Raw genomic sequence first — 26,641 nt, forward strand, 5'->3', positions numbered from 1 at the left:
TGGAGCAGCAAGACTGTGAGCCAGATCCGTGTGCGTGTTCCTCGGTGGCAGTGAGGCGGCGGCAGGGCCGCCCTGCCCCCGGCTCGGTGCTGTGGCTGCCCCGGGGCCGCGGTGCTGCTCAACCCACCCGTGCTGGAGAAGGGCGGGGGGGCTCCCAGCAGCTGCTGCTTCAGCCTTCGTGGGCTGCTGGTGCGTTCATTTTGTCCTGATGATTGCTAATTTGTTCCTAAAGCTTTATAGGGTGTAAAACGTAAAATACATCATTTGAGAAGAAATAATCTCATCTCCTAAATTCGCATACTGCCTCAGTCCATCAAGCCATGGCTGCTCCGGTGTCCTGCTCCTGCACGCTGCTTGCAGCCAGGGCAAAGCTGCCGTTCCAAATCTTCATTCTGAAGGAAAGGCTGGCTTCATCAAGTCCTAAGGCGACAGTCGTACTGCAGGGCAGACCCGTGGTGTGACACGGTCGGGGGGCGCGGGCAGGCAGCCCCCGCCGTCCCCTCACGGCCCCCGCGGCGCCGCAAATGGCGGCCGGGCCGGGCCGGGCCGCGCCCTCCCGCGGCGCCGCGAGGTGGCGCTGCCGCCGCGCGCACCGCCCCGCCCGGGCCCCGCCCGCCTCAGAGCCCGGCTCAGCTGCGCCGGCACCGCTCGGCTGGGGCTCAGCAGGGTGAGGAGCGGCCTCAGCCTCCTGCTTTCCGCGGTCCTCCGAGCTGACTCCCCGCAACCCTCACGGAGGCTCCCGCGTCAGGGCAGGGGTGCGCTGCAGCCCCAGCAGTGAGGGGACAAGGGGCAGGCACAAATAGCAGGTCGCAAAGGCTGAGGTGCTTGTGACAGTGCGGGCCCCGCGCCGCGCTGAAACAGGGCTGAGGCTTTGGACTCTTTTGGGCCTGCCTGAGTCAAGACACTTGGGGACCACCCCGGGAACGTCCTGAATGACTAAAGGCACCTTCTCCCTTCCCGTTGCCAAGTCCACAGAAACCTAAGGATGCAAACAGCAGCAGGAGTGAGTGGGAGGAATAAAAGTGTCTCTAGTGTTCCCCAAGGACCTGCACAGGGCAAATGGGGCCAAGGAGTCCCAGAAGGGCATTGCCTGCCGTGGTGAGCAACACCTCAAGCTCCCCGGGTTACCGCAGCACACCAAGCCTGTGGGAAATGCTTCCCTCGCCCTAGAGCTGGCTTTGTCTTGAGCCTGTGAGCAAGGCAAACCAGCACACCCAAAGCGTGACTAAGAGCAGCACGAGTGACCCTGTTCTCCTCCCTGCCTCACCCCAGCCCCGTGGTGGCTGTGGCCAGAGAGGTTACAGAAATGAAGGAAATTCATTTCCTAAAAACCCAGAAGGAAAAGAGGTGACCTCTTTCTTGCCTCTTTAAAGATCTGGGAGGACCCTGAAGCATGACATTAATGATATGTAACCAACCTACAGAGGATGCAATACACTGCGGTTTCAGCTCTGTACCAATACCTCTGGGGACCAGTTTGGGGACATGATTGCAAGCTTCATTTCAGACCTGTGTATGGCTCATTCTGGGCTCCCTCCTCTTCTGCCATGCAGTGACTACCAGCCTGCTGAGTCTCTTACCAAATTAGGCTTCTTCTGCCCACCTTCCAGCCTGACAGGCTGTCACAGAAGTTTATACCATGGCTGGCTAGGAACTTCTTTCTAATTTTAATTCTAAATGTATTTATGATCCAGATGAGCTTTTAAGAGAACAAATTAAACATTTGCCCTAGCATATATTTTTGATACATGGATGCCGTTCCCTCTCAAATTCTCCTGTTTTAGAGTAAACAAGCTCCACACTCAAAATGGCCACTCACAAACCTGCTCTGTACCTGCTACAGGCCAGCTCCAACTTTCCTGAGGAGGGGTGTCTAAAGCAGCACCTGCAATGCCAGGTGAAGAGGTACCTCATATTTACTGGTCTCTCCAGACAATTCTTTGATGGGAAAAATCCTAGAACCGAGTCTTTATTCAGAGCCAAACTGGCAGCACATGGGCAGTGTCCACCCCCTGCATGTCTTCTTCCAATGCTCTGACTTGGGGGTGTCTTGTTTAAAGCATTCTGGGGCAAAACACTGCTGGTTTTGACAATTGTCCCTGTGACTGTCAGAGCCCCTTTCTTAGACAGCTCCTCACCCACCTTGCCTCTTCCCTACTGGTCCTTGTGCCAACAACACTCAGTGGGAGATTATGCAGGTCCTTGCTCCAGACCATCTGTCTCTTGCCCTCACTCTGAGGGACAGGGTGGTGCTGGGGTATCATGTTTCTGCAGTAGAAGATAGGTTTTTCCCCCTCTAGATCCCTTCTTCTCTTCTCCAAGGAACTGTGATAACCCTGTGGCTCAAGGAGGAGGGAATGACCTTTCTAAAGTTACAGAGAGAGGCTGGGGGAAAGAAAGGAACACTGCTGGTCCTGCTGACAAGCAGGGCTCTGAGAGGTGAAGGAGAGAATGTCAGGGGCCTGTTGATGGCCCAGGAGAGCTGGAAGAGGATACATCCTTCTGGGTACCACCACCCTGTGCTGAGGTGCTGCATGTTCCATGTGGCAGTACAAAGAATGGCTCAGGACCTGTTTGGCAGAGCCCAGCAGGACCAGTTGCCCCCATGGGCTGGCCATCCACACAGCCTGGCTGAGGCTGTGGGGAAAAGAGCTGGAGAAGGAGGGAAAGGGGGAGGTTTAAAAATAGTTCCCCTCTCATTTTTGCAGCTGTCATTCATAGAGCACAAGCCAGCCCGAGGCCTCCCAGCTCCCATCCACATTAGGCCTTACATAATGGGAGACACGCGGGCATGGCTCCGGGCCGGGAACAGGCATCAGCCTGGGAACAGGCAGGGACGTGACATTTACGCTGCCCTGCCAAAGCCGATGAGCAGCTCCGGGGTGTCCAGGCCCTGAAAACAGCCTGTGGGCTGGGGAAGGCAGCTCGTGTGGCTGTCAAGGGCAACCCAGCCACAGCCACAGCCTGGAGAGGAGGCAGGGTAGAGCAGGATGCAACCCAAGGTGAAGGCTGGCCTCCCTGTTGGCTGCTGGTAGAAATCTGGTCCAGCCTGCCAAGCCACTGTGGTGCTTCTGGAGGAAACAGCTGTGGGAAGGGGTTGGCAACTGTGGGGAGGTCTGTGGGGAACACCATAGTAGGTCCTGAGGGGTGACTGTTTGCCAGAGGGGAAGATGCGGCCCCAGGCAGCAGACAAGGAAGGAAGGGTGCAGAGATGGCCCAGAGAAGCAGAAAACAGAGATTGTAGAGTGGCCTTCCAGGGAGGGAAGCTGCAAAAGAAGCACAGGAGGTGTGGGAGGATAGGTCTGGGGAGGAGCAAAGGGACAGGCAAAGAAGGGTGGGACAGTGCTGAGGGGAGCTGGTGTGAGAAGGGGGCTGAGAGGATGGGGAGACTTTTGAGAGTGAGGCAGAATGGGAAGGGCAGTTCTGGAACTGTTGGGGGTTGGGGAGATGGAGGATGATTGAAGAGCTAGAGGGAAAGGTGAAGGTCCACCAAAACCATGAGAACTACCTGTCCTTTTCTGCCACCTTGGTGCTACAGGACAGATGTTGCAAAGGGCAAAAGAGCATACGATGTCCCCCTCATGTCAGCCATGCCTGGCTCAGGCACTGCTCCTGCATGTTTTTTCCCTACCCCCCAAGCCTCCTCAGCTTGGAAAACTGCTAGCTCAGGGAAATTCCAGAGGCGAGGGGCTGTGCATGTGGCAGCAGGTCAGGAGGACAGAGCTGGGCAGCACTGGGGAGAAACTGTTCTACACCTGCGAGCCTCAGCCTCCCAGCCTATCTCATTTAGAAACGCTTCCACCCCTCCCACCTTCTGGCCAGGAACTGAGCCATATGTCTGTTCACTGTAGGATCCTCTCTTCTTTCAAAGATCATCGGCTTTCATGCTTTATATGCCAGCAGCCAGACTGCCTTGGGTAAGGCATGAGTCACTGTGGTGTGGTTATTTAAAGTGTGTCTCCTTAGCGCCAGCCACGTGCCTGTGCTGTGCAGGCTGAGAAGGAACGCGCTGCTGGACCCCAGAGTTTGCACACGGAGGGCCAACCGCTGAAAGGAAGGCTGAGACTGGACTAGCTTCTCCCAGAGCAAAGGGAAACCCTGACATTTCTCAGCAGCCCCCTGTCAGTGGGGAGAACAATATGGCTCGTCCCAGTCTCAAACCACACCGGGCTATTTCTGCATCCACAAACCAACCATACTTCACAGGAGGTGACTGTGTTGCCCAGGGGCTTGGCAGATCTGGGGCTGGTTTGGCAGCCATGCAGTCACCTGCTGCACAGGAGGCATGACCTGGACTCACTGGGATGGTGCTGGGATGGGTTCTCCTAAGGCTGGAGAAGATGGAGTCCAATCCTGAAATTTCAAGCATCTAAGGACTTCTAACAACTGTTGGGGAAATGGATGCCTTAGCTAGTAAATATTTATGGCATATTCTAACTCCTCACTGCTGTTTTCCATTAGGACTGACATCCCAGAGCAGTGAGTAAGTCCTACTGTATGTCCTCCCAGGCTCTGCATCATTCAGCAGGACCCGCTGCAAGGCTGCTGGCCTGTGAACGAGTCGAGGTGTGGGGAAGCTCGTTCTCCCCCTGCATCCCACTGGCACCAGCTGAGACCCTGGGCACACACTGTGCTTGGGCTGAGCTTTGCCATTGTGTCCCACTGAGGAGAGGTGGTAAGTAACAGCCTTGGCAGGAAGTTTGAGGGGCTGTTGTTGGCCAAGCTGAGGCAAAACTGGGCATTTGTAACATATGGAAAAAGGAGGTGTCTCTGGTGAGCATGATGTCTGTGTTGGCAGTCAGCACGAGGAGCTGAGAGAGCAGAGCAGAGTTTTGCAGGGGCACCATGTGCAGGTCAGTTAGATGGAAGATCTCATCTGTGTTTCTTCATACAAGTGATTTTCTGTGGCCCAGAGCAGAGACTGCACCTCTGATCTCCCAGTCTGGGGCAGCAAAAGCTCAGAGCTGTTGTCACTGGTTGCAGGGCACTGAGATGCCAGGATGTGTCTGCATCTTTCTTTTCCTTTGGACCAGGTCCCTCAGGATCAAAACAGCCCTTTCCCAAAGCCTGGCTGCTTCTGCTGCCTCTTGTGCAGGCCTGGACCCACATTAGCCTTTCAAGGGAGGGCCTTTTCACAGGGGTGAGATGCCTCATTGAACCCATGCAAGATCACTTTTTCTCTCCTGTAACATATGTCATTTAGATTCATGGTGTCACAGAATGTATCAGGGAAGGTATTTTTAGTGATTGCTCACTAGGCATTTTCAGAAGAAGCCAGGCTCATCTCTTCTAAGACAGCAACAGCAGGAGAGACCTGTGCCAGGTATGGGAGCTGTTGTCCTCTTCACACCCAGGTCCTTCCTGCCTCCCTTCTCTGGCCTGTTGGAAGGCTGCACTGTCTCTCTGTGTTACCCTTTGCTTTCCTCTCCCTCCATCTCCTTTGCTCGGCTAGATTTCCCACTAATGATATTGTTACCTTAATCTTAAGCATGCCACTCTGAACTATGATCTCTTTGCAAGCTGAGACACCTTAGGCCTGCCTGGTATTAGCCAGAAAAAACTATAGTTGTTGGAGTTGGCACCAACCACTTGGGAGCCAGCAGTGGAGGGCTCTGACCTGATGCCCAGTCGGGATGGTGGGTAGCCTGGAGCTGTGTTCAGGCAGGATGCTACCCTGATACCTTGACAACAATGTGTCCAATTAAGCCCTGTGGTATTTTTGTAATAGCAGAGCTGTGAATTGCAGCTTCCCAGCTAAATTGCACTTGAGTAATGCTCTCATGACTTGACTATCTCTGCAACATTTTAATTAGTCATTTCTGTCTTCCCTACCACGACACAGTATTAGTACAAAATTATTGTTATTAGTACAAAATGGCTGCTGCGATACCCACTGTCACACAGCTCTTTTCAAGATGGGGCTGTGTTTCAGCAGCAGTGGGTGGTTTGGGAGCCACTGGGGGAAAGAAGCATCAATATAATGGATGCAGACCCAAGAGCAGGCTTTTTCACTCCTTTTCTTTGCAGCCCACTGAGGGCCTGACACCCAAGGGCTGTAATGCTCCCACAGAAGTCAGCTCTGATACTGAATGCAGCAGAGGCAGAAACAGGCCCTGGGGAAGGACAGCAAAGACGGGAGCTTGGGATGGAAAAGATTCACACGATCCATGCATCCTGACTCCTCAAGCATAAGCAAGCAGAGCTGGATGTATACTCCTGCTTTATGCAGAGTCCTGAAAGGAGCAGTTTGTACTTGTAGGGTAACACAGCACGGTGATCATAAAAACCTGCCTCCCTTTTTGGCTCGAGCAATTAGCCCATACTCAATGTTTCCATTAGTAAGAGAACTGAATGACGGCATTAGGTAGTTTGACATAATCCTGTTTGCCTACAAAGAAGGTACAAACTCCTGCTTCTGTAAGCACAGCAGGAGTCAAACTGCATCAACAGCTTCTTTGGTCATAGCTCTAAGCCTCTTTTTAACCAGTTCTTCAACCTGCTTGGAGAAAGCTCCTCAAGCTCTTGCTGCATGTCAAGTTGCATGTTCTTCACTGCACCGCCTGTACACTTCTAAACAGTTTCTACCACCACTCTTCAGCTCCTCTCCTCTCCTCTCCTCTCCTCTCCTCTCCTCTCCTCTCCTCTCCTCTCCTCTCCTCTCCTCTCCTCTCCTCTCCTCTCCTCTCCTCTCCTCTCCTCTCCTCTCCTCTCCTCTCCTCTCCTCTCGCTTCTATAGCTTTGCTTTAGGATCAGTAATTCCCAACTACCTCAGGTCATTTGTGATAGACACACAGTGCAGGAATTTGGTGAGACAGAGCTTCTTTCATCAGACAATGACATATTTTCCCCTCTATCATAATGTTTCATCAACACAAGTGACATGTAAATGCCCTGTTGCCACTTTGCTTTGGGGTTTAATGAGTTTTCCTCCTGCTGTAAACCAGTAGCCACAGCTATGGTCACTGCTATAATCCCAAAATAATTTTGGACATCCTGGTAGGGGTGGCAGAGCCAAATGCAGCTGCATCATCCTTCAGAGATTGAAGGTTGTTTTGGAGACCTCTGCAAAGCAAGAACACACCTTGCAAAATCCATCATCCCAGCTGGTCCACAAAGATTGGCCCTAACAGGCTGCTCCAAATGTGCTCCCCTCATCTCTAGCCACCTTCTGCAATCCTCACATCTGCCACCTGCTCCATCATTAGCTCTTGGGCTGCAGCCAAGCACCGTGGCAACACCTGAGCTACTAATTGGGCTATTGCAGCAGTGGAGGCAGAGCAGGGAGGCGGCTGCCAGCCAAGGCAGCTGCTCCAGGGTGGGCAGAGTGCAGCAGTGCTCCTACTGTGCCACACAGCCCCCAGCTGCCACAGCTGCCTCTGGGGCCCATGGCTCTGGAAATGCTCTTTCACTGCATGGAGGGCAGCTGCTGCCAGACCAGCAAAGCATATGTGGGAACTGAAGAAGACTGGGATGAGATGTAGAGAAGGAAAAAGAGGAATCAGCTGCTTACAGGTGAATGGCACAAGGGGGATAGGTACAGCAGGAGTCAAAGGGAGAGACAGGGCTGCTCACTGAGGGCAGAACTCTCCTTTACACCCTACTGCCAGCTGCTGTTTGCTCCTAGGATCAGGCCCCAGCATTTAGGGAAAATAATCTCTTGGAGCAAGGAAGATAGAGAGGTGAGGGAGAAGAGAAGGATAGAGCTTTGGAGAAGCATGCTTCCCAAGTTCTCCAGGTGGATGAGCTCCTACCTGGGGAATGTAGCACCCATAGTGGCATTAGCTGGTGTCATATCCAGAGGGCTGGGAAGCCTTTCCATACCCTTGGGGTCTTCCTATAGCTTTTGGCAGCATATGCATGTAACAGCAAACATTACAGAGGTGCAGTTGCATCTGTTCACCTTCCTTTCTACTCTGCTGAACAGATCCACAAAGCAGAGGAGACACCGTCATCTGTGGGCCAGTTTGAGTGTTTAACTCCCTGAGGTCAGACCTGCTTTGTTTGGAAAGGTGTGAGAGGCCAGCATTCACCCAGCATGAGTGAAGGCTTTGGCAGGGCAGGCTCCAGGCAGAAGTGAGGACAGCTGCACCCCTGGCTTAGAGGCTTTTAAACGTTTGCAGAGTGGAGAGCCACAGCCCTGCAGCCTGCTTTGCTGGTGGAAGAGCCTAGAAAGCCAGCCCCTGTCACCACAAAGATGAGTAAGATCCTGCCAAGTGCCAATTACCTCTAGGAGGAACAATTACCACTTCCCCCACCAGTACTTGCAGGTTAAGAGAGTGATCTCACCAGACATGGGAGCAAAGGAAAAGCTCTCTGGGGTTTTGGCTGGCAGGGGAGCAGCACAACCTGCAGAGGAGACCCCTTTCTGTCTGCAGACCTTGCAGGGAGAGAGGATAACATTAACGACAGTGAAAAAAATGGGGGAGAGGGAGAGGAGGGACTTGCTAATTGTGCCTTCTTCAACAGAGTTGTATCACAGAAAAGTACTTGGGAAGGGTTTTTTGGGGGTTTTGTGAGGTCAGAGCCAGCTCCCTGTACTCAATTCTGTCAAGGCTAACACGCGTCACTGGATAAAATCATTGGGTTTTTGTCATCTAGGCAAACACAGTGACACCCCTTCCCTTTGCCCTTTTACCTCCTGGCTCTGGAAGCCAAAAGGCACGTCCAGCCAATTGTGGGAAGCTTTGTCATACCACTGAGGTGACACAGTGTCCTCCAGTGCAGTGCTGTGGTCCGGCTTTTGTGGCTTCCTCTGGGGCCCACCCCCAAGAGCTCTTGCAGCCCTGTGAGAGCAGAGCAGCTCTGAAGACACTTGTGCAACTTTGTAGCACATTCCAGGTATGTTAAAGGAAGATATCCAGCTCAAACCGGTTCTGGACTATGAAGCTCTACTGGCCAGGCGAGGCAAGGGTCAGCACACAGTTACCAGCAGAGACCTCCACTTCCTAGTCATGCTTTGAAGACTGCTGTTGTGGCCTCATTCAACCAGTTCGTTCCACCTTCCAGGAAAGCTCCATCACAGGTGCACAGAGATCAATCAGGTGCTGCTGGAAAACCCACAGGTCTTAGCAATTACCCTGTGCACTCACAGGAGTCAACAGTTCAGTCTAAGGCATCCCACAATACTGGAGTCAAGCTCGGATGGACTCGGGTCCTTTCATATCATTTTAAGGTGCACTGGGAAGCCTGGAGTAATTTCTTTAAAAATACAAAGTGACAAAATCTTTTCAGCTGTGATGTTATCTGTGTGTTCACATGAAGATGTGGTCAGTGGCTTTCTCCTGCAATAAATACTGGCCTCATGTGACTGATGGAGTCCATGCTGGTTACAGGCTATATTATTCTCTGCTGGCGATGGAGCTCTTGTAGCTCCCACTGTCACCTTTATAATCATTGACTTTGGGAAGGTTTCTACTTGAGTTCTGTGACTGGTCAAAAAAATTTACGTAACAAGTATTTCCATGAAAGAAAATTGGATTTTTCAAAGAGCATGGGTACCTTTGGAGAAGACAATAATTCCAAGATTAAAAATAAAACCTAATCAAAATAAAATATTCTTTCTTTGCTGGCTTTGATTGGTTATTCTCAATGGTCAAGTCTCTCATTTGAAGAACCAAGTGATGTCTCTCTTGCATGGTTGATCTGTGGTGTGATATATAATCCAGACTGTAAGAAATTTTCTTTGTTTATGTTTCTAAAAACCAGCAATTTGTGGTTCCCTGTGCTGATGTGTTAGCCCTTTGACTGTGGGTTATAGCATCCAATGCCTTGTCCAACAGTGACAGCTTACATTGTTCTCCTCAGCAGTGCAGTTCACTTTCAGCTCTGCCTTGGAGCATCACAGCCCACCTGTGTTCTTTCTGGTCTTGTTTTGTTAGATCCTATTTTGTCTGGATTTCTCAAGCCCTTTCCCTTCCTCAGTGGCGGCTGGCAGCGGCATGGCTGCAAGGGATAAGCTGCCCTTCCCCAGCATGTCTTCCTCCCATAATTTTGCATCACCTCCTTTCCCATTCAGAGCAGCTCCTGGCACTGGAGGATCAGCATGAGGCAGCAGAAGAGACCAATGGTTGCCAGCCTGGTGCTTGTACTCCCTGGGAGTGCATTGAAGCCATGGCTTCCCCCCAAGCCTCAGCATCTCCACGTCTGTGCTGGAGGCAAGGAAAGCACCATGATTCATGGCCCCCCTGTAAGATCTGGCCAGGTCCGCAGAGGGGAAACACTGTGCCAGCACCATCCCAGACTGAGAGTTGGAGGAGGATCATGTATGAGAGTTCAGGGAGCCAGGTGAGGATGAAGAAGCTCTGTTTGGCTGTGCTCACAAAGAAGGAGGCCCATGGAGCTGCTGCCCATGTTGGGTCAGGGGGAGCATGCACCTTTTCATCAGGTAGGGATGGTAAGAGGAGAGTTCCTGCCTTCCTTGCCTCCCCGTGACATCACCACCTGTGTGTAAACATCTCAGATGTCCCTGGGGTGCTGTCCTCCTTCCCTCTGCTCCTCAGTCCTTCCTTGGCTCATGTTTGTGGCCTTCCAGACACGACTGCTGCTCTATGCCCTGTGTTCTCCACTGTGCTGCCAGTCTGTCCCCACAAGGACACCAACCCCAGTTCTCCCCTGGCAGATTAAGTCTCTGTGGCTCCCCCCAATTTTTCTGTGTGCCCCTCATTTGCCCAGTGCTGCCACTTTGGAAGTTGTGGGGGACGTCCAGAGAGTCCTCCCAGCTGCAGCTCAGCAGCCCAGCAATGCTGGACACAGGTAGGGACAGAGGACGACCTTGGTAGATTTTGGAAAGGTGCCCGAGGCCTGCTGTGACGCCACTCATGCCTCTGAGGGAGCCTGCAGCAGCACATGTTGACACTGAACCTGACCGCAGGAAGATCAGGAAATGCAAGAACGCCTGTTGCTGAGGGAAGCTGGACTTGGCCCTTGCGTGAATTTGCTGAGCTCTGCAACCGAGCCCCGTGAAAGAAGCATTTCCTGCTGCGGCAACATCGCCCATTGCCCTCCCTACACCTTGTGTGGGTCATTTCAGGTTCATTTTTGCCTGATGAAAGCCCCAGCTGCACCTTCTGGAAGCAGTTTCTGGCTGATTCACTTGAAGGAAAACTTTGTCCTTGGTGGAAACACCCTGTCAAGTGGGAGGGACACACTCCCTCCTGAGGATCTGCTTCCTTCAGCATGCAAACTGTGCCAGCAGTGTGAGGCCAACAAAAATAAGCACAAATGCCCCCCCAACTAGGACTCAGCAGCTAGCTGCGGAATAACACGGGGACTACTCTTGCCTTCTTGGCATTTGGTGAAGAAGGAGAACACACTGTCACCTGTACCATTCCCTGCCCCTGCTCAAGGCAAAGAGGCAAAATTCAGTCCTGACCCTCTCTTTCTACCTTGCTCCTGTGCCTTCTGAGGGCTTCTCAGAGAAGAAAAAAGAGTACATTCCTTCCTGACATATGCATGTACCATGCTGGAGTCACTTTTGCCACCGGCAATGGCCACACACAAAATGGGCACTTCACTAAGCAATACAAGTCAAAAGCACCATGTGTGCCAGATGAGGCTTATCCTTCCCTGGAGTATTGTAGGACGGAGGGTGAAAGGTTCACTTTTATCTGCTTTATAAAAATATCATTTTTCTGGAGGTGACAAGGCAGGCAGCAGTGGGGGGACACTGGAAGAACAGCTCTGCAAGGCTGGGGGTGAACATGCCCCTGGTTGTGTTTGAATTGGAGCCCTGCCACAGAAATGAAAGGAAAAAACGCAAGGCTTTGGAGGTGGCTAACCTTGGCCACAGCCTGTAGCTGGGCTGGTGCCTGTGCTCTGGCAGAGGACACGTGGGGTGGAAAGACCTGTCCAGCCCTTTGCAACCGTGGTGTCAACCTTGCCCCTCACACCCGCTGGGGCCATGGGCAGTGCTGTGGCTGCAGCCATGTGAGCATGGAGCAGGTGGCATTGGCAGGAAAACTCCTTGGGAATGCCAAGGACTCAGCGGGTCCTGGCCCCGCCACTAGTGGTGTTTTTCCACCTCTCAGTCTTGGCATGTCGGCAAGTGCTGGGACACGGGGAGGGACCCGCTGCTGGCAGTGCCCATGCCATGTGTTATTCAATCCCAGTAATCCCAAATCTCCAGGAGGCTCTGGGGTAGCAGGAGATCCTCTCCTGTTGAACTAAACTCAAGCTATTTTGTTGGGCCTGTATTTTAAACACAATCCAGGGAATGGCTTTTCATGATTGTCTAAGGCTTTCCTCTGGGCACCAGTCCCTTCCTACTCCCCAAACAGCCCAATTTGAGTCAGACACTGCTGCTGCTGCTGTCACAGACTGAAAAGCCCCAGGCTGAAGTGTGGCATTTTCTACCTGAGCTGTCTCCTCCTTTCAGGCAGAAGCCCGCCTTCCTGGTGACTCAACTTGCAAGTTTCCTTCTTAATAACGGAGTCCCCTATGACGAGTGTCTAAACAATAGCCCCACACCCCTGACTTCGGAGGTTTCAGGAGACAAGTCCCATCTTGTTGCTGTGCCTTGCTGGAGCAAGCTGCTCGGGGACTGACTCGGTCACTGTCCAAACATCCAGCAAACACTCCCACACCCAGGCACTACCCCACACCGGCCCAACACGGGGCTCCAGCAGCTCCCCTCTGAAGGCTGACGGAAGGCAGAGCCTCTCCCTGCACACTGCACTACATGGGGTTCAGCTCCCTACACTCCTCTTGCTCCCTGAGACAGCACAGTGACAAATACCTCGGGAGGAACAAGGCTATACTAAACCTCTTCCCTAATCCCTGCTCAGGCTGTGCAGCTATCAGCTGAAAGCCAACTCCAGGCCCTACCTGTGCCCAAAAAGGAAAAGGCTCCGTGCCTCCCTGCGTCACAGCTGAGCAAATGCAGGGCAAGGATCAGGAAGGCACACAGTCACCCTCGATTTTCCATTTCCAAAAACATGTCTAAGGGCAAGCGTTGTGCATGCTTTAGATAAATGATTACAAGGGGTTTGAGACACAAAGGGGAAAAAATAGTTTTGTTGCCTAGTGCAGTGTGACAGTCACGCGGCACACAGTAGGCATGAGCAGCAGCCCAGATCCTGGGGCTCACAAAACCAAGGGCATAGTGAGCTCTCCCAAGAAGAAATTTAGGCTAGAGGGGCTGAGGAGGCATGGGGGATGCTAGTGGGAGTCAGCTCCAGTTCCTTGTTTGGTTGCCTCAAGGACATTCAGAGCAGATCCCTTCAACAGCTTTTTAAGGAGGCAGCATAGGGAACTTGAGGCACTCCTCAGGCAGGAGGCAGCAGGAGTGTGGTGGGGCTGGGGAAGCTGGGTCACAGCCAGCAGCACATGTGGGGCATGACAGGCATTCCAGCACCTTCCTCAGCCATCTCATCTTTTGCTAATAAGGAGCTCTCTTGAACAGAAATTCTGATTGAAACTCAGCAGTGACAGTTTACAAAAAAACCCAAAATCAGACTACTATCATTGCTGCATGTTCTCATATCCAGCCTCAAGCCCACCCCACTATGGGAAGTGACCTTGGATGAACATTCACAGCAGGGAGGAGAGAGCCTACATATGTACCTCGATGCTCCCTTTGCTTAGCAAGTACCCCAGCCATCCCAGAATAAACACAAACTGGTTTGTGCAGAAGGGAAAGAAATCAACCCAGAATCAGCACCTCTCTGCAGGAAGCACTGCCATGGGGGGCTTCATCTACCCCATGAGTTACACCAGAGGGCTCCTAACCCTGCCTCAAGGGTGATGGTGCTAGTGAGCTGCCACAGAATTTGGGTATTTTAGGAATTCTGCTGCTTGATTGAAGGCTCCCAAAGCACCACACACCAAAGTCTCCCTCCTCCCCCCACTCCAGGGAGCCGAATCACAGCAGGACCAGGGATAGCCAGGCACATCGCCACTTTTTCCTATGTACTGCTATTCTTGGCAGCAGGAGAGGTCACTGAGACAGCTGTCCTGGCCATGTTGCACAATCCTGGGCACCACTGAGCTATTCCTAATGCTGTGAAACCAGGAGCTTGCCTGCAAGGCTGACACTGAGCACTGCTTCATCCAAAGGCGGCTGTAGCCCTCCTTACCCAAACTAGGCACGTCCAAGGTATTCCCTCTGCACTTAGCACACATCACACGACAAACGGTTATTATATCATGCTTTTAATACAAACTTAAAAAAATCTGGAACAATAGAAACTGTACAGATTTGATCAATCTTTTTGTGGGTTTTTTTTTGTTTGTTTTTAACTAAATCTCTAGACACACCAATATCCTGTTCCAAAATATTGCACAACATTCTGAATACAAAACTCTGATTGTATTCCTCCTTCGCTAAAGAAAAGAAAAAAAGAAGGAAAAAAAAAATAAAGAAAAAGACAGCAACCCCCTGGTTCCCCCTCTCAGTAGCCCCCTTCTCCAAAAAAACCCCAAGCAGAGCACACACAGAAACCCTCCACTTGGAGACATACAGACTTCTGTCCTCTTTCACTCCTCTCCCACAAGGCAACTGTCGATTCACTCCTCAGAGAGGGGCGGGAGGAAAGGGAGGCTGAGTGGGGAGAAAGGAATCTTCACCACTTCTTTTTTTTTTTAAAGTTTTTTCCTGAAAAAATATTTTTTTCTCTCCTCTTTTTTAAGAAAAAATCTTGAAAAGAAAAAAATTACATTTTTTTACGTTAGAAATATACATATATTATATATACCTCTTACATTTTACAAATGTAGCAAATTATTCAATACAAACAGACATCAACAAAAAGAACATAAACCCATAAAAAATAAAAGTTAAAAAAAAAATCTTCTCTCTTCTCTTCCTAAGAAACCAGGTAAATTAGTGCAGGTTTTTAAAAAATAAAATTGAAGCTGAACGCCTACATCCAAGACTAGAAAAGACCTGAAAAGGCCATTAGTTTCCATTGCTGCCTGATGCTGGAGGAACATTTCTGAAGCACACTTTTTTCCTTTTAAGATGCAAAGAGGTTGGTCCCTCTTCTTTTCCTCCTTCCACTCACACCACTATTTTTAAAGCAGGTATAATACGTGTGGCAGGGCAAAGCAGCATCAAAGCTTCACACACACATAAGCAAGTGGACAGGGGACATCCCCACTTCCTCCCTCCCTCCCTCCCTGTGCTGGAGGAGAGCACGCTGTCTCACGGCAGCGGCTCGCAGGTGGCTTTGCCAGATGTGGGGACAGTGGGGGGCAACTGGACCAGGTCCTGCCATCAGGGGCTGAACACCCCTCACAGTCCAGTGCAGCATGTGGGGGGGAACCCAGCAGCACCCTGTTGGGGAGAAGGACTCCGTGGCAGTGGTAGCATCCATTAAAAGCAGTAGGTTCAAAGAAAAGAAAAAAGAGAAACGCAACAGCTGGGCCATTCCTCATCAACTTGTCCTAGTCTGGAAACTTGCAGGGTTGAGGTTGTGGGCACCAGCTTTGGGGAAACTGGCTGGGCTCTGCTCTCCTCACCCACCTGCTGCATTGGTCATAGCTCAATAGCAAGCAGCCTGCTTGGGAACCCATGCTAGCACAAGGTCAGGACCGTGCACCCCATCACCCATCGAGGGGACGGGTGGAAACTCTCCTGGGAGAGCTCTGGGCAGAGACAGTCTCCCTGGGACAGCCCATTACCTTCTGCAAATGCTTAGTGGCAACACAACTACAAAAGGGCGGGAGTGCCTCCATCTCAGGGAAGGGAGCAGGAAAAGCACATGGTCAAGCTCATCTCACCTGAAACAAAGATTTCTTGAAAGAGCACATTGGTTCCACAAGTGCAGGAGGAGTGGATTTCAGACTGTGCTCCAAGAAGCATCATTAAAAGAAAACCAAACCTCAAGTTTGGGAAGCAGCAAAAGCTTATTTTTCATTTAAACTGAGAACTTCAAAAACTGGAGTTTCATCATCTCCATCTCTCTCCTCTTCGCACACTTCCATGCTCACACAGCAGCCTCCAAAGAAACCTCCCTTCCCACCAAAAAAGCCTCCATCCTTCCTGGGCATGAAGCAGTCCTCCTCTGGCTTTCTGTGAAGGTGGGTTTTGGAGTCCTCAACACAGAAGGGATCAAGCTGAACAGCCACTATTGCCTGACTGCCACACACCATCCTGGAGAAAGGTGCAGAGTCCCATATCCCATCCCTGCTGTGAGGAGGCACCTTACATTCACAGACTGAGACAACCACTTGCCTTTGGAGAGCCCATCCCAGCTCTGCCCTAAGCTTGCTGCTGTCCATGCTGATGTGATCTGGCTGGAATGAGGAATTTATGATAGGTGCTTCCTTTTCTCACTGGATCAGCCACCTCCTCATGCTTCTCCAGAAAGGCAAGGGAAGGGATTTAGTCAGGTGCATACCTGGCTGAAAGCATAAACCCTTATGTTACCACTCAAGACAGCAGCTTCAACATCACCCTATCTTCTTGAAAAGTTGTGCTGCCTCACTAACTAAAAAGGAAGGAATTTCCTCTCTGAGACAAGAAGATTAATTCACAGCAGATAATGAGAACTCTGACCTCAGAGGCCACGACAAGTGGATGCTGGCCCCTGCTGCTAGGGAGAACATCTGGGACATGGGGGAAGGATCCAAGTGGGGTCCAGCTGGTTCAGTGCCACCTCCCCCAAGTCACAAAGAGAGGCAAGTGGTGATTCTACACCACAGGGGCTGTCATCCAGACCGACTGGGCAGCTCCGAGAGAGCACCAAAAAGCCCTCTTGCTCAGGTACACAAAGGTCCAATAACCACAGCCACTAAGCCACTGTGCCCCTGTAGCCACAACTGGAAGTGCAGATGAGGAAGGGAGCAGGAAGAAGCCATTTCACAGTAATGCTCTGCCCTGACTGTGATGTGCTGCGAGATGGTCAAGGAGAAGAGTTAGTGTTTTTCAGCACACAGAACAGCTGATGCCAGCTTGGGCTGGAGCCACAACAGCACAATGGTCTGCGCCCGTGGGCACAGGCGATGTTCTCTGTGTACACAGAAAAAGCAAGCTCACCCACCCATTCTGGCTAGCACGCAACAAGACTGCGTCTGTCCCCACCAACACTGACTCATCCTCTTCTTGTCCCTCCTCCAGCACGGTAGTATGAAGATGACATCCCTACACCCAGGTAGAAGGACCCTGTGTCCAGTGTGGGGCAGGGGGTGGTGCAGGAAATCAGGAGCATTGTGACCTACGGTTGCACCAGTCCTGGGCTGGGGTGGGGGAAGAGGGCACACAAACCAAAAAAAAGCCCAAGACTCATTTTAAGGAGTAAAAAAGTGAGTAGGAAAAAAGCACAGGTACTGAGTTAAAAAACAATTCAGTGCTTCAGGAGCGTTACCAGCACAGCGCAACAACACTGAGCTCTCTCTTTTCCCAAGAACCTATATTTGTAAGGTTTTAATATTTTCTGTATATTTCTATTTTTCTTTTCTCTCCCTCTTGTTTGTTTGTTTTGTTCTTGTTTCCCCCCTCCCTCCCTGCCCCAAAATACTCTCCTTCCGTTGTATTCAGTTGGCCAGGACGACGGGCTGGAACGACTGGCTAGGATACTGCATGGCATTCAGGTTGTAGCTGAGTCCTTCCACGAAGGGAGACTTCTCCAAAAAGAGGCTATTGGTGCTGCCACCGAAGACCTGAGCCATATCGAAGGTACCACCCGTGCTGGCGTTGAACTGCGATGCTGGCGGGATGCTGCTGGCCTGGCTCTCACTGGCAACACCATCGAAGAAGAGGCTGCTGGCTCCCGGCGAGGCGCCGCTGTAAACGAACTCCTTGGCATTGGGGGAGAGCTGGGACTGCGGGGCTTGGCTCCCAGCGCTCCCGACGAAGTTCAGAGAGTGCATGGACAGGGAGAGGCCCTTGTGCTTCAGCAGGTTGGTGGTGGGAGACCTGACCATTCTCGGCTGCTGCACAGCCCCTGCTCCACCGCCCCCTCCTCCGGCTCCTCCACCCTTCTTCATCTTGGTCGAGCCGAATTTGGTGGCAGCAAAGGTGGCAGTGGTGAAAGTGATGGGCTGTGCAGAGCGAGGGATGAAGGTGGGGCTGGGTGACTGGCCAAAGGAGGGGGACGGAGAGTTGGACAGCGAGTTGTCCTGGCTGCCGATAGGGACAAATACCTGGGCGTCGGGGTTGAAGCTGCTCTTGATTTCTTTGTCCAGCTCTGTGGCACTGCAGCCCTCACTGTCATCTAGGTAGAGAACCTTAACAGAGCCCTTCTCACCGATCTGGTAGGAAACCTCAAAAGGATCAATCCAGACACTCAGCTCTTCTGGCACATTGGCACGCACATCCTCCACAGCCAGCCCGCTCCGCTTGGCCGCCAGCTCCACCACCGGATCCACTGTCTCCCCTATGTGAACACAGCGATAGCCAGATCCCTTCAGAGGTTTCTCTGGGTACCAGTGACCCTCATATTTCTTCTTCAGCAGGCGCTCTAGCTCCTCACCAAACAGGTCTGCCCGCCTCCGAGGAAGCTTGTTGTACAGGTATGAGATGATGAAGTTAAGAGCAACTTTGATCTCCAGATGCATACTCTCTTCCCAGCAAGCAAGTCAGGGTAGTGTATTAAAAGTGACAAAATGACAGAAACATAGACAAGTTTTGACTCCAAAGAGACCTAGGGAAAGAGAGAAAAGGATGGATGAAGACTAGAGAACACAACAACTCTCCTCCTGTTGCGATAAATAACTGTGCCTTTTCATGAACAAAGCAGAATGAGCCGTTTGCACAAATACTAACAAGAAGTAAGGCTCTCTAGGAGAAGCACCACAAATCTACTGATCCTCAAAACAGAGGGATGTTGATAAGGAGAACTCTCCCTGCTCCCCTCAGAAGAAATAAGGGTGTAGCCACTACCCACATGCAAGTATGTACATCACGCTCACCTTGCTGCCAAGCACTGCTGCTGTAACTCAGCAGGCCACTGTCTGCTCCGGCAGAGCTCTGGCAGCACACCTAACACGCCTCGCCTGCCCTGGCACTCAGCTGCTTCCAGCACGGCTCACCTGCAGCTGCCTCTCCAGAGCACAAGCACAGCACCTGAACAGCCTCGTGACTCGCTCAGCAGCTCTGTGCAGACCTGCCTGTGCTCAGGACAGCACGGCTGGCCTCTCCTCCGGGAGGCCGGGTGGCTGTGCCGGGCGCCACGTCCTGCTGGCACAAGCGCAGAAGGGACGAGAAGGAGCGAGGGAGGGCGCCGGGCTCCAGCTGCCAGCCCATGTTTACCATCCCCTTGACTAGCAGGCACATATCTTATTAAGTGTACCCAGCTGGGACTCTGCCTAGCTACAAGCATAAAATCTCAGTTCAAGTCTGCTGGGTGGGGAGAGTGGGACAGTAAATGTATATAAGTTCACAAAATACAAACATACCAACAGCCTGACCAATACAGCTCACATTGCTTATCCCTACACAGAGGGAAGATGAGCTCTGCCAGGATCAGATACCTACTTAATAAAAACTGAAATTGCTTGCCAAAGATTGAAGTAATCCTCCCTCCTCTCTGCCTTATGAGGAGGTCTCTAAAATGGAGAGAACCCACAAAAGCACAATGCAAAGCCACAACACTCAAGTCTCCCATTATACACAGATTTGCAAACAATGTTTGTCTGGGTACAAAAAACCCAAAACCAGGTAGGTCAGCACTACGCTCTGTCACTCATCCAAGGAAGATGAATCTCACAGATATTTTAAGAGCAAGCACACTTCCAGTAGCCCCCACACCTCTCCAGGGGAAAGAAGAATATCCAGTTTTTAATTGGCAGCTTAGTCAGAGGCTGCTCTGTCTTCAGCTGCCCTCACCTTGCTCAAAGAGACACACTGTGTTCAACCATCTTCCTAAAATGGGCTTTAGGGATATTCTTGTACAGCACTCAGGCCAATGTTTATGATGTGTGACAATTATTTGGGGGTGGGGATAAAGTACAAACACACATAGTTAGCATTCCCCTGAAAAATCCCAGCAGCACAACCAGGTATCCATGCTGGCCTAAGTCAGCAGGAGTTAAAAAACTGACCAGACTAGTTTGCTTGGTCTAGTTTAGTAGACAGGAAGGATCAAATAACTTCGAATAAGCCCTCAAATATTTTAAAGCTTAACTGTAAAAGAGGGATGCAGATACTGTGCTTTTTCTGTACTACTCCACGTTCACAGATGCTTAGCTTTAGGAAGATGGTAACCAGAAACAGATCCCACACCTCTGATCTGCCAACAAGGAGGCCAGTTCTGGAAGGAATCCCCTTTGGGTTTGACTCAGCAACATAAAAACATACAGGAACAAGGGAGTGGAAAAGAAGTCTTGTCTTTAAAACCAGCTTTAAGGAATTACTGTAATGTAACAAACTTTGGTAGGTCACTGCAACCTGTCCATATCCAAGTAAGAACACCAAAGAAATAAACAACGATGGTTTTTCTAAGAACAGTTAAGAAGCCTTTTTCAGAAGACAAAAGTCTTGGCACAATGACAGAGCCTTTTCTACAAAAATTAAGTATGAAGCAAACTCCTAAAGAGCACACCTAAACCCTAACAAGAGCTTGTATAGACCATAGTACCTCAAGGGAGGATTACACGAGCTCTGTAACTTCTTTGGCTTTAAGACGTACAAAAGAGAGGACACCTTGGGATCCCTGCAAGTTAAGCAGGAAGAGAACAGCCAGTTGGTAAGTCTTTTATCTTGTGATAAATTCTAATCCAGATCCAAAATCTATTAAGAGGTCAGATAAGACTGGGAAAGGAACAGTGGCCAAAATTTGTTAACATCCCATCTGCTATACAAATGTCTCAATATACACTGAGGACCCCAGTTCCTCATCAACTTTTCTGCAGAAAGCTGTGAGGAGGTACAATTATACACAATCTCCTTTTGTCTTTTCTCCAGTTTTCCTAAAAAGAGAATACTCTGTACCTTGGTTATGAAAAAGGTAAGTTAATTAGCCTAATAACACCAACAGCTGTCAAGGTAGAGGCATACAACTGATACCTGCTGAAGGCACAAAAAAGTCACTGGCTTCTCAGGTTGTTGACATGGCAAGATGAGCTCCAGTAGGATCCCCTCAATCTACTGCACTGAAATGTGATAAAATAATTTTTAAAAAAATTTAAGAACCCCCAAACCCACTGAAATCTAGCTGAAGCAGCGTGGCTCTGAGAGAAGAAACTACCGAGTATCAATTGTAAGCGATATTCTGAGCAGTCTTCTATAAAGGCCAGCATTTTCAAACTAAAGGCTTACTGTACATCGAGGTGCTGGCAGGGAACAAAGAGCTGTTTCTCTGCTCTGCGAGGGAAGGCAAGAGGCCCCTCAGACTCCCGGTTTATCGGTATGCTGAAGGGGAGAGGCCAGACCACCACTTACAACAGAGAAGAGCGAACACGAGAACGATTCCCTCTCCTCCCGTATACACCAACACGGTGGGTGACCTTGCGGGCATCCCTCTTCGACCTCCCGAACGAGGCCCGGCCCTGCCAACAGGCTGGCCGCCGCCTCGGGATTTAAAGAGACGGCTGTCACGGCGGCCTGCGGTCCCACAGCCGGACACACCCGTCTGGAACGAGAGCGCCCTTCCCAGCACCCCGCCAAGGGCGGCGGAGAGACTTCCCCCCGCCAGCCGAACGGCCCCGCGGGGACGAGCCCCGCCGCCCCTCCGTCCCCGGTAGCGCGGCCATCCCCGGTGCCGGCCGGCCCCGGCACGCCGGGAGCTGTAGTCCTGGCCCCCCCTCCCCGCCCGCGACCTACTTCTCCCCGGACTGCGGCTCCCGGCGCGCCCCGCGCCCGGCCCGGCGCGTCCCTCGGCGGGGCAGGGCACAAAATTTTCCAGGGCACATGCGCGCTGGGGCCCGCCCGCCCTTCGCGGCGCTGCCCACGGCCGGGAACACGCCCCGCGGCCCGGGACCGCCGGGCAGCCGCCCCCTTCTCCCCTTCCCTCTCTCTCGGCAGGGATGGGCGGGCGCGTCCCCACGCCGCAGCTGTTCCCCCCCCACGGCTGCGGGACGGAGTCCGGGAGGCCAGAAGCCCAGTAACCTTCTGTCCCTCTCCCCCGCCCCCCGCTGCTTGTCCCCTTCGCCCCAGTGGGGCACGCGAGGTGGCAAACAAGGTTCCCAACAGAGAGGGTGGGATGGATGGGGATATGTCAGCAAGAGCGAGCTCCTAGCCCCGCGCACCCAGCGGGGCATCGCAGATCGGGGTGTCCGGGAGAAATGAGGGGAGGGGGGCAGCCCAGCCCAGCCCCGACAGCGCCTTTGTTGTCGCCGGGCTTCTCGCCCTCGGACCTCGTCGTGCACGAAAGGGAACACCCCGGTGACATCCCCCTTTCCCGGGAGCCCAGGGCGCCCACCACCGCCCCCGGGCCCAGCCTGCCTTTTATGGGGCTGCTTAGGGCTGGGGCTGAGCCGCATCCCGCTCCCCCCTTCCCCCCTTCCCCCCCCCCGCCCCTCAAACTAGGCTGTGGCGAACAAAATGGTGAACTGGGGCACTGCAAAGCGTCCCCGACCCAGTGACTTTCACCTCCATTCTTCTCCCTTGAAGCCCCATTAATCCCCCCGAGGACCATAGCCGCACAGTGACCCCACGGACGGGTAAATCGCTGTCCCTGGTGGGGAGGGAGACGATGGGCCCCCTCAGGCCGAGCTCACAAAGAGGACGCGCGTTGGAGGGGTGGCAGCCCAAGAGGGGGTGTGGGGGAGGAAAGCAGCCCCGGCCCCACTTACTTCGTTCTCGGATCCAGGGCCGGCGGCTGCTGGCGGCTGTCGCGGGGGCTGAGGGCGCTGCCGGCAGGTCTCGTCTCTGCTTTGCCCCGTCTCGTCCGTCCCCTCCCTCCCTTGTCCCCGACGGCGCGGGGCGGGCCCGGTGCTGTGGTGTGGATGCCGCTGCTGCGCCCCCAGAGCCGCCCGCGCCCTGGCCCCGAGTGAGCCAACTCACGGCAAACTTTCACCCTTAGCAACCTCTCGGCGCACGGATCCGCTCCCGCCCCGCGTGATGCGGCCGCGGGGGGCGGGCCGGGACTACTTCTCCCTCCCGTCGCCGTCCGCAGCGCCCTAGATGGACGGGGGGGGGGGGGGGGGGGGGCGGAAGGCGGAAGGCGTGACGGTGGAGCCCCCTCTGCTGCCCCCACCCCCGGCACCGGGAGTATCCCGGATCCGGGCTCAAGGGAAAGAGGGAAGGGGCCGCGGCCTTAGCGGGGATTGACCTGAGAATTTCCCCAAGCGGCTTAGCTTGAGGCGACGGGGGGATGGGAGTGGAATCGAACGGAGCCGGGAGAGACGGGACTGGCCGGCCTGGTCCTCGCCCCCGCGCACCCTGGGTACGGTCAAGCCGCAGCTCAGCGGCAAGGCCAGCCCGGGACTCCCGAAGGAACAATTCTCTGCACACCCCAAGCACGTCTGCGATGACCCCCGTGGTGGAGCCCCCCGCCCCGCTACAGCGGAGGAGCTCGGGGAGACGTGCCCAAGGCAATCCCGGCTCCCTCCATCGTCGCAAACCCCTCGGGATCCCCGGTGCCCGATGCGGGCGGGGAGCCCGGGGGGCTGCGAGCGCATCCCCCTGGGGAACACCGGGGCAAGGCCAAACCGGGCGGGCTGGTGTCACCGCAGGAGGAACAGGAGCGGCACGGCCACCTCCGCGGCCCCGAGACGGGCACGGAGACCTCGCCCCCGACACGCGCTCCCGCCTTCCGAACTATTTTTTCTTCGCACGCCTGTGTCCCTCCGCCTCCAACAGAGCAGGGCCGGCCCCACCGCGGCGGAGACGAGAGACCCGCAAGGTGCGTGAGCGCCGGCCGTGCTAAAAATAACTGCGGCGTGTTAGCAACAGCCTTACCATTGGCTGGCCTGCCCCGGCGGCGCCTTCGGATTGGAGCGCTGCCTCGGCCAGTGAGCCGAAGGGGGTGTGCGCGCCGTGCGCTGCCGGGAGATGTAGTCACCGGGGCGGCCGCGGCCTGCCCCCGTCCCGGCTGCTCCTCCCGCACCGCGGGGCCTTCGCGGGCTCGGGGACACAGGCTGCCCTGGGGAAGGACAACCACGGGGACAGCCGTCCCTGGGGCCACGGGCCGATGGCGGCACCTCGACCACCACAGGCTGAGTTGCACCACCCCCTGGCAAGCTGAAGGCACTCTCAGCCAGCACACAAACGGACCCGCACCCTGTATTTCAAAGCAGACCCACTGCTAGTTCCAGGAAAATAAAGAAAATGCCTACAGGCATCCCCAGGCCGTGTGTGTTACAGTCCAAGGTCACGCCACCTTTCACACACACCACTTGCAAAGGCTGTTTGCTGTCCACACTTAAAGCAACTTTTGACCCAAGTAACACCCCAAACTAGCGGAAGGGACACGGCAAATGGTGTTTCCAGGCTCTCCCAGCCACGTGTCCTGCATCCTCCCCGGTGCTGACACAAGCACAGGGTGACACAGGCATTACCACAGTCCCTGTGCAGCAGGGGTAGCTGGCCTGGCAACCATCCCCAAAGTGCAAAAATACAAAGTTCATCTCTTGTCCTATTTCCACAATAGCCTTCAGCCTTCTTCTGGGTTTGGTTTGTCCTCCTCTCTCATTCAGGAACACTTTACCTCAGGTACTGCCTTTGCCACAGAAGAGCATTTCTTTTGAGCCCAGGCAACACCAAATCTATTAATGTTTCTACCCAGCCACAGCAGCTAGCCTTGCTCATTTTCCCACAGATTACAGAAAAAAAACCAAAAAAAAAAAAACAATAACTTTTGAAGTTGTTTTATTTTCTGCAGGGAAAGGGGAAAGAGAAGAGGAAGATTTATGAGAGCTATTATGAGCAGCCTTATTTTCGTCACTCCTATTTTAAAAGGAATTTACTTACAAAAGAACACCTTTCTTTTTTTTTTTCTTCAATTATTCCCTTGCCTTGCTGGAAGCAAAATCATACTGTCAGCCAGAGATCAGGAAATTAAAACGACTGAGCTATTTTTAGCATCATTAAGCAAAAAAGGGCAATTACATTTCTAAAATTCTATTATTGTTTTAATAAGGTGTTAGCAAGAGGGTGTCACGTATTAGGGCTCTTTAAAATACCTGTGCCTTGACCGTGCTCCTTTAATTATGGCGTCGCCCTTGCACACATGCAGGCAGAGGAATTCTGTCACAGGATCTGCTCCTGCATTCTCAGCCATTTGGCTATTAAGTCAAAGCAAAGCTCCCCTGTCACGTGGACATGGGCAGGGTAACAACTGCCAAGCCACTGGGACAGAGCTCGTTTGGTTGGGTTATTTAATGCCAAGGAAGGGGAGTCAGGTTATAATTGGACATAATTAATATCGCCATACCCTGAATCCTCTGTACATTCAATTCACATGACAACCCCAAGGAAATGAAAAATTCTTTCCTGCTATTGAAAGAGGCAAACATCTCCAGCTGATGTCTGTAATGAGAAAATAACAGCTTCTGTGCAGATAAGGTTTCAGAAGTGAGATTTTGTCCATGCAGCTCCCACAGGAAAAGCTCACAGGCAGATTCAAAACCTCCACCTACCTTTTCTTTTTGCTTTACCTCTTTTTAAAGAGAAGTAATGCTTGGGGCTCAAGGGCTTTGTCTAGGTGGTTCAAGGAAGTGGATGTGTGTTACAGAGCTATTTGCTGAGCTCAGCTGTAGTTGTGGCTGGCAGTTGGTCTGAAGGGGTGTGTAACAGGGAACACCTACATTTCAGAACACAGCAATGCCTTGTTAGTACTGGCAACAGAGGCCGATTTCTTAATAGGCCAAGAGGTCCTACGTTCTCTCCTTCAATGTAAATATTTAAAATTCAAGGAGCTTTTTTTTTTTAACTTGTTATGCAACATTTTAATAAAAAAAGAAAAAAATAACACTACCTAGAAAAGTAACAGCAGGAAGATACATTTAGCTCCAAGCATTGGGATTTGAAGACAGCACCACGGGGGTTCAGCTGCCACGTCCACAAAGCTGTCCCTGTCTCTCCCACCCTTCCCTGCTGTTGCCACGCAAGTACTTTGCAGCTGGCAGTCAGGGAGCCCCTGAATATGGCTGCATAAAACCCCATGGAGGGATGAAGCCCTTCCAAAGCTTGGCCTGCACACAGCAGCAGGACGTGTCTTGTCTCATTTTTTCCCTGCGGGGAAGCTTGCCCTTTTAGCCTGTGCTCTGGTCTCCAGTACTGCAAGGCAATCTCCTTCTCCTGGACAAATACTTTAAAATCTGTTTAGGTGAAAAATAATGTACTTTTATAGAGGGCCTGCCTAGGTATCATCTACTGGTGCACAGAAATCATTACCAAGCAAGCAAGGTCATGTTTTTCTGGGCTACACAAATGTGTCCATTACCCTTGTCTGAATTAGCAGCTTCAGGGCAATATCCCATCCATGCTCTGAAAGTACCAGAAAGGCAGTGGCACTGAACTGATCCGAGCACCAGCAGCATTTGGCATGCTCCCCAGAGCTGTCTGAGCAAACAAGGCAAAGGGGAAAAAGCCTGTCCCTCCCTCTCTCCACCTGCCCAGTGACTCAGAACAACTAGAAATGGCAGCTTAACTCTCAGAACACAGACCAATATATCCAGCAGTCAGCATGAGGGCATCGGGAGTGCCAAGAAAGTGAGTATGTTCAGCTGTTTTGGGCGATGGGGGAAGGGATGGGAACACTCGTACCTCTACAGCAAGCCCTGCCTGGCTGATCCTGCTAAATGATTAGGAACAGGAGTG

General features: G+C 52.5%; 1 protein-coding gene across 1 annotated transcript; it reads right to left on the reverse strand.

Annotated features, from left to right (window-relative positions):
* Positions 1-14,131: 14,131 nt before the first annotated feature.
* On the reverse strand, positions 14,132-22,908 carry TOB2 (transducer of ERBB2, 2). The gene is made up of 2 exons (XM_058023534.1): positions 22,672-22,908; positions 14,132-18,581 (listed from the first exon to the last, which is right to left on the reverse strand). The coding sequence occupies exon 2, from the start codon at positions 18,493-18,495 to the stop codon at positions 17,473-17,475; it is 1,023 nt and encodes a 340-aa protein (XP_057879517.1). The 5' UTR covers positions 18,496-18,581; positions 22,672-22,908; the 3' UTR covers positions 14,132-17,472.
* Between the last annotated feature and the right edge of the window lie 3,733 nt (positions 22,909-26,641).

This window comes from Melospiza georgiana, chromosome 4 (assembly GCF_028018845.1).
Source record: "Melospiza georgiana isolate bMelGeo1 chromosome 4, bMelGeo1.pri, whole genome shotgun sequence".
In the NCBI taxonomy this organism is placed as follows: Eukaryota; Metazoa; Chordata; class Aves; order Passeriformes; family Passerellidae; genus Melospiza; species Melospiza georgiana.